Genomic DNA, 8,023 nt, shown 5'->3' with positions numbered 1-8,023 from the left:
CACGGGCCCAGCCGCTCCGCGGCATGTGGGATCTTCCCGGACCGAGGCACGAACCCGTGTCCCCTGCATCGGCAGGCGGACCCTCAGCCACTGTGCCACCAGGGAAGCCCCCCATCCGTCCTTTTAACCTCTATCCTGGAATCACGCTGCACGAGGCATCAACACTGGATTAAACCAGAGAGGCTTCTTAGATCAGTGAGTTCTAACTGGTGCGTTTCAAGAGGGAAGGGCCAAGGTGACAGATAGGGACAGGGTGGTCCTGATGCATGGACTGGCTGGAGGCAGTGGGTACTTAGCGAGACAACTGTAAAAACAGGGCAGAAGCCCCTCCCCTGCCGGCCCAGGACGACACTCCCAGTGGTGTAAAAACAGGGCAGGAGCCCCCCACCCCGCCAGCACAGGACGACAGTCCCCATGGGGCTGCTTGGGAAAAGAGCAGAGACCCCCGGGACCGGTCCACTGCGGGGAGGGGTGGGGATCAGGATGGAGCATTTAGATTCCACACTAGAGAAATGACAGCCAACCGTACGCAGATGACGGATTGGAGGAAACAGCATCTAAGTGATAAAGCACCCCAGCAACTGTGTACAGTCTGGGCTGAAGGCAAAAAAGGACAGACAGACCAACAACAACAAACCTGCTGGGAGGCAACCAGAGGCAGTGGCTGGAAAAGGAGCCTGAAACAGGAGAACTGGGAGGACCCAAGGGCGGATGCAGAAGGAGAGACAGGCGACCTGGGCAGCTGGGTGGCTGTGATGATGCCCATGGAGGCTGGGTGGGTGGAGCGGGGGTCGGGGGACGGGGACTTTGGGGGGAAATACCCCCAACAGCTGGAGAAAAGGCCTGGACGTCTGGATAAACAAGTCATGCTCGAATCAACCACAAGCTTCTATCCGCAGAACGCTGCTTATGGACAACGTTCAAGATAAACAAACCCCAACAATATTTACATGATCCCAAATAGGCCATAATAGCCCCATACACTTACGGGTGTGTAACAAACTCTGCCTTTCTCTCTGACCTGTTTTCACACTGAGGAGTCGGGAGACAATCCCTGGATTATGGGAAACCAGATCCACATAATCACAATGACAACAGGACACTAGTGAATTGCTTCTGGTATCAATACTTTCGAGATAACTCCTAGGTGATGAGATGCCCCCTCAGATTCTGCTGTTCACCAATCCGGAGATTAACAACCCTGCTCCAACCCCAGCTGCCTTCCCGGCATTTCTCATCACGTGGGGTTCCTACCCAGGGCACATGAGCAAGCCCGGCAGAGCAGTGATTGTGAAAGAAGGGAAGACCACAGTTCCATCCGAGGGGGAAAATGGAAGCGCCAAAAAGACGCTCCAGAGGCCAAAGTAAACAGGAAGGTTCTGAAGCGCGATGGGTAATCTTTGCAGCCGGCGGGCCGTGCCCAAAGCTCCGCCCAGGCGGCATCTCTGCCTCAGGGGCTGGCGCCAGCTCAGCCCCAACACCCCCAGACCCCAGGTGCCAATGACTGCATACACCGGTGCACCCAGGAGAAGTCTCCCCTGAATGCTGGAATCTTCTAAGAAGTAAAGATGGTGGAATATCACAGATTTGGGGACACTATATTAGAAAAGAAATCATTGATTCTGTAGGACACTCAAGCTACACTGAAGCAGAGGCAAGCAAAGCTGAGCCCTGGCCAACTACTCCGACTCGGCGAGTCACGATAATTCCACCTCCGACAATTCCACCTCTGCGGGCTCTGCCCCCTCCTTCCTTACTCCACCTGGACTCCTTCCCCATCCAGCAGAACTGGAGAACTGAAGCAGATCAGTCAGCTGCTTCTCCAGGAAGGGCGCCTGCTGGAGAGGCTCGCTGCTGGCTGGATTAATAAGCCCGAGCTGGACTTCCCTGGTGGCACAGTGGTTAAGAATCCACCTGCCAATGCAGGGGACACGGGTTCAAGCCCTGGTCCCGGAGGATCCCACATGCCACGCAGCAACTAAGCCAGTGCACCACAACTACTGAGCCTGGGCTCTAGAGCCCGAGAGCTACAACTGCCGAGCCCGTGTGCCACAACTATTGAAACCCACGCACCTACAGCCCGTGCTCCGCAACGAGAGAAGCCCCCGCAATGAGAAGCCCGCGCACCGCAACAAAGAGTAGCCCCCCTGCTCACCGCAACTAGAGAAAAGCCCGTGTGCAACAACGAAGACCCAATGCAGCCAAAAAAAAAAAGAAAACAGAAAAAAGGAAAACTAAAAAATTAAAAAAAAAAAAAAAAAAAGCCCACGCTGTCTGGAGTGACACCCCTCACCTGCCCCGCAGCTGCTGGGAGGCCCCTCGCAGAGCCTCCAGAGGAAGGGCCCAGCCTTGGTCACTGCCACGTCCCAGCATCTTGGGGGCCACTTCACCACCCACTGCCCCCACAAAAGCCCAGAACAAAGGGGCACTTTCCAGGCCTGCCCCAGAAAGGGTTAACTATTCTACCTCTGGGAAATCATCCCTACGACCTGAGATGAGATGGAGTGGCACGAGGGCTCCCAGGGCCATCTAGGGACAGTTAAGCTTGGGCTGAAGGCCTCCTCTGGGCACTGCCCTCTCTCCAGGCCAACTGGCGGCGGGCACTAGGAACCCAAGGGCCAGAATCCTAAGTCCTGCGAGCCAGGCAGACGGATCAGCCAGCACAGATCCCTCCAGGTGTGGAAGGGGAGGCCCCAGCCAGCAGAGAGAGAACCAGCCTGGTGTCAACAGCCCCGCCGGCCTCACAGCCCTCACTTCCCCGGATCCTTCCCGCATCCCTCGAACCCCGCCCTCAGCCTGGCCCCAGGAGACAGGTCTTCAACAAGTGTATCTGTAAAATTTCCCCAGATCTTCTGGTGGGAATTCTCTTTACCACATACCCCACCCCGCCCCCCGTCCCCCTGCCCCGGGAATTCCCATTTTACCAAGTGGCCTAATTCCGCCTGCATTCCGGCTACTGCAGCTAATTCCCTCAGATGCGCAATCCCCTCCCCTCCCAGGAGGAGGAAGCACCCAGGGGTCTTTTCCCTCATCAGCCTGGGACGATTTTGCCAAGTCTGATGACACCCAGCAGGGTCACTGGCAACGTGGTCCACACACCCACAAAGGGGGACAGGGGCTGGGCCCACAGAGCGGCGGCTACACAAGCCCAAAGAAAGCGCTCTTCACAGAACTTTCTCCCTCTAGACCCAGCGGGGGGCTCCCGGGAGCAGCCACCGAATCAGAGCACAAGACAGGGAGAGGACAGCAATCCCTCTGAGACAATCCTCTCAAGTGGAGACTGCCTGCCCAGAGGCTGGGACCTCTCACGACAGCCGCAGGAGGCCCTGGTCCTCTAACGGCTGGCCCACGGGGGCTGGTGGCTGCCCCCGCAAGTCTCTTAGGGCTCCGTCCGGCCTCATTTCTCTGACCCAGGGCACCAGGTTAATGACAAAGGGACAAGAAGGGGCTCAATGAATGTGCCTCTGGAATCTCTCTAAGGTAAGTGTGCAGACCGTGAGGATGTGCAGATACACCCACAATCTTTAGGGCTGTCAGGCTGCTGGGAAGCCTCACCCCTACCAGCCCACCAGGGAGGCCTGGGACAGGATATGCACTAAATTATGTAGGAAACGCACGCAGACACGTAGATGATGCATTGGCCATCCCCAGAGTTCTCCAGGGAGCAGTCTTGGGAGATTCTGAACACGAACAAGCCCAGTAAAGGCATCTGTCACCAGGCCAGGTGGGCCTGGTGACAAAGGCAGTGATTCCTAGTCACTTTTATTTAACCAACAGTTGGCGAAGCTAACTGCAAATCTTCGCATTACAAACTACGAGGGACACGCAGGGGAGCAGGACTCTGGTCCCCGCTCTCAAGCACTTTACAACATGCTTCACAACTTTAAAACCTGGCATCGACCTGCTGGGTGACAGCTTCAGAGCCAGGTGGGGGAGGACCCCATCACCCTCTCATTAGCACTCTGCACAGCCCTGAGGTTCTCTGTGCTAGCTCTGGGGGAAGAGCGAGCGTTCCCTAAGCATCCCACCAGGCCTCGACTCCTTGCAGGGCTGTCCTGGGCCTGCGTTTGCACGTCCGTGAAATGGGCCTTCCCCGTGAGAAACAAACCTCCCTTCTGCAACAGCAGAGTATGGTCACAGGCAGCTGTTCCCAAATCCAAACTTAGGAGATGAAGAGTCAGCATCAGTTCAACCATGTGGCTCAGCGGGTCGGCCGCTCACCTCGCAGCCAGGCCCAATGCTTTTGTGAAGGGAGGACTCCTTGGTCCTTTGGGGAACAGGACTCCCCAGACGCTGATACCACTTCTAGCTCCCTAGGCAACCCCCCGCCCCCCGAGGCTCCCTTCCCAGCCTCCTTTCCATCTTTTCAGCATCTGCTCAGTCTGTAACCATGCCCATTCCTTCCCCACCATCCTTGGAGATAAATCACATGGCTCCCAACCATGACCCCTGCGTGAGCAAAGATCTGCCCCCCCACCAAATACATCACCACGTCCCCCCCTAAAAAAATACAAATCCCACAGACGACAGACATGTAAATACAGGCTACAGGTCAAGGGATCAAACAGGTGGGGGTGTGGTCAAGGCAAAGGGTACCAGAATGACATTTTCCTGGGAGCCAGAGCCAAATGCAGAATCCCCCTTCTCAGCTGGGCCTGAAAGTTCTGGAGAATACAACAGGAAGGTCAAGAGAACCAAAGTCTCCCAGAGCAAGCGGGCCTGGGGGCGGGGGGCGGGGAAGCCCCGTTGTTTCCCATCACACTGAGGCATTCACAGGTTTGGGGCATCATGGGGGAGACAGAGAAGGCCAACTCTGCTGGATTCACAGCGTTTCCCCCGCCCCTTCCCTCCTGCCTCCCCAGGGGCTGCTGCCCCCTAAGGAAGGGATAGAGCTCCTGGGCCTCTCCCAAATTTGCATGAGAACACAGCCGGGGACGGAGAGTCTGACTCCGGGGTGGCTCAAGCTTTCCTCTGGGACCGGTTTCACTTGTCAGTATGCGTGCAAGGATCCAGACCAGCGCTGTCGAGTGGAACCTTCTGCCCTGATGGAAAGGTCGCCTCTCTGTGCTGCCCGATGAGCTGGCCGGCACCTCAGGAGCGCTGGTTCCTGGGCACTTAAAACGTGGGTGGTGCAACTGAGGAGCTGACTTTTTCGTTCTCGTACTTTTAAGTTTAAATAGCTGCCAAGTGCTAGCTGCCGCCACGCTGGGTAGTTGTGAGGTCCCTCTCTTTGGCCCAGGGTGCTCGCCTGTTCCCCGCACCCCCAGCAGGAACACTGTCTCCCTCTGTCACCGACCCAGAACACCGCCCCTTCTCACCGCTCCGCTCACACAGATGACAGCCACCCAACCAGCCAGGGCGCCACATTTCACAAGGGGAATGGACACACCTGGGCCTGAGACGTCTCCTCGGGGGGCCCGGCGGGTGGGGTGAGGCGCGGGAGCCATGCTCTACGCCCACAGGGTGCCCAGCAAGACTTCCCCAGGGGCCAGCTTCCTTGAAAGTGGACACTGAAGGTTTATTTTGTTTTGTTTCTTAACTCAATACAGATCGGAGGCAATGAGCTCTATCCCTTCAAGGGAAATGAACTCACACCACTCTGCAGAAATCCCCCATTCAGCTATCATGAACTATTCCTTACTTCTCAAGAATGAGGTACAACACCAAGGCTGAGAGGAAATCGCGGTGAGAGGGTGCCCCCAAGCACAGGCCCCCTCAGTGATCCTGGGCCACCAGGTGGCTGGGATGGGCAGTGGGGGGGGGGGGTCTCTCGGCCCCCAACCCTGAAACCCGACGGCCACACAGCACCTTACGAGCCAGAGCTGCCTGAGTGGCACCGGCAGCCAAGGACGCCCCAACCTGCCCTCACTAACGGCGGGGATTTCAGCTGCCAGCCCCACTGCCCCACACTGCCTCTCCTGGCTTCAAGCCCCTGGAAGGCAGGGGCAGCAGGGGAGGGTGAAGAAATAAATGATCCTATGTCAGGGGTCGCAATGGTCCTGGGCTTGGGGAGGGGGAAGGGGCTTGGGTACTGAAGAGGAGAACACCCTTGGGTTCGCCAGGACTGGCTCAACGTTTCCAGATAGAAGGGAAAGGGGCTGTGGGGAGAGTTTAGGGAGGCTGGGGAACACCCTAGGTTTGCAGCAAGGCTCTTGGTGGCGGCTCCAAGATGCTGGGGAAGGCAGGGAAAATGGGGTGTGCTAGGAGGAGAGGGTAGTGGGTCAAAGTCACGGCATCAGACTAAGGGATGATGGGAAGAAGTGGGCGACCGTGAACGTAAGGAGACACATGGGTTCAGGAGAGACTGCAGGTCTCTGCAGGGAGGACGACTATGGTTAGAGGAACCAGAGAGAGGAGACCTGGACTGGGGGACAACGTGGGGAAGCGTAAATCAGAGTCACAGGGCCAAAGAGGGCCCGAACTGAGGGGAGTGAGGCATCTGGTGTCTGAAGGGCGTGGAGGCTCCAGGTCCGAGCAGAAATGGTCCCTGGACATGGTCAAAGAGGGTCTGAAGGTGAAGAGACAGATCCTTGGGGCCCTGCGGTCCAAGGCAGAGTGATCAGGGCCTGAAAGCAGAGGGGCTGAGCAGCAGGGTGGGTCAAAGTCATCTGAAGAAGAAAACCCAGGTCCAAAAAAGGGGGCCGCTCAATGCAGGCCTGGGTCCTGGTGGGAAAAGACCCGGGACCCTGCCAGGGTTCGAGGAGGAACAGATGCTCAGGCTGGGGCAGGGGCAGGACCAGAGGGGAGAGAGGTCAGCGTGGGCCTGGGTTCAAGGAAGGAGGAGGCTGCAGACCAAGGCCCCAGGAGTTGTGGGGAACTCAAACCCCAGCAAAGGTTTAATGCCGGGAGTTTGAGAGGATTCAGGGCCAAGGGGCCAGAGGGGGCAGGAGACACCGACTGGCCCTGGATTCAGACAGGAAAGGGGGTACAGGCCGGATCAGAGGAATCTAAGGGGCCCCCGGGGGGCTTCGGGGACTCAGGACTGTGCCGGGATCCCGAGGGATGTCCCAGGGGGCGCTGGGTCGGAGTGGGTTCACAAGGGGCGTCTCAGGGGGATGTGGGCCAGGCCGGGGTCCCAAGGAGCGTCCCAGAGCGTTCTGGGCTGAAGTGGAGATCACGGGGGTGTCTCACGGGGATCTGGGCCAGACCGGGGTTACGAGGGGCTTCCCAGGGGACTCTGGGCAGCGGGGGACCGGGGTTCCCAGGGGGGTCCGAGGCGCTCTGACCCGGCGGGGGTGGCGGATGGGGGAGGGGCGCCCCCGCCCCACATAAAGGCCGGGGGAGCTGCGGGCGCGCACAAAGCTGGGCGGGCGGGCGCCGAGCGGAGGCGGGGAGGCCGGGACCGAGGAGGGTCGGGCCCAGCCGGGCGGGCGGGTAGGTAAGGGAGGGAGGGAGGGAAGGAGGGAGGGGGCCGGGCGGGCGGCGCGGGCTGCGCTGGGGCGGCGCGGCCGTTCCTCACCTGATTGTCCATGGCTGGCTCCCCGCCCCGCCCCCGGGCCCCGCGTCGCTCGCCGCCGCCGCCGCCACTCAGCGCCGCCGCGCCGCCCTCATTGTCTGTCAGGCGCCGCCGCCGCCGCCGCTCCCGGCCGCCCGCCCGCCCGCCAGCCCCGCGGAACCGGAAACCACCGCCAACCCGGGTCGCGCACCGACTGCGGGCCCCCGCCGCCGACTCGGGCCCGCTGCCCGGACTGACAGCTGCCTAGGCCAGTCGACGACGCGGACGGCGACTTGTGGGGCGGGACTTCCGGCCTGGCGGGGGTCTGCCGGGCTGCGGTCGGAGGGACGAAGACCGCAGCCAATGGGAGGCCCGGACCGGAGGGGCGGGAGGAGGGAGGGAGGGAGGCGCGAGGCGAGCCCAGCAGAGGGGAGCGCGAGGTGTGCGCCGCACGTGGAGGGGGGCGGGGGCGGAGGCGGGACGGGAGCGCCGCGCCTGCGCACTGTGGCCCGCAGGGGGCGCTGCCCAGTGACCCGAGCTTCCCCGGGCTGAGCCTCCCCCGGGCCCGAACCTCCCCGGTAGGGAGGA

The 8,023-nt window shown here is 60.2% G+C and overlaps 1 protein-coding gene across 2 annotated transcripts in view; it reads right to left on the bottom strand.

The window, feature by feature from the left end:
• MLLT1 (MLLT1 super elongation complex subunit) overlaps window positions 1-7,541 on the bottom strand; it is a 63,308-nt gene extending 55,767 nt beyond the window's left edge. For both annotated transcript variants that reach the window (XM_024134372.3, XM_024134373.3), the window contains exon 1: window positions 7,460-7,541. In XM_024134372.3, coding sequence (XP_023990140.1) covers window positions 7,460-7,471 — 12 coding nt within the window. In that variant the 5' untranslated portion in view covers window positions 7,472-7,541. The remainder of the gene's footprint in view (window positions 1-7,459) is intronic.
• Between the last annotated feature and the right edge of the window lie 482 nt (window positions 7,542-8,023).

Source organism: Physeter macrocephalus, chromosome 2 (assembly GCF_002837175.3).
Source record: "Physeter macrocephalus isolate SW-GA chromosome 2, ASM283717v5, whole genome shotgun sequence".
Taxonomy (NCBI): domain Eukaryota; kingdom Metazoa; phylum Chordata; class Mammalia; order Artiodactyla; family Physeteridae; genus Physeter; species Physeter macrocephalus.
This window is presented reverse-complemented; position numbering and strand designations above follow the sequence as displayed.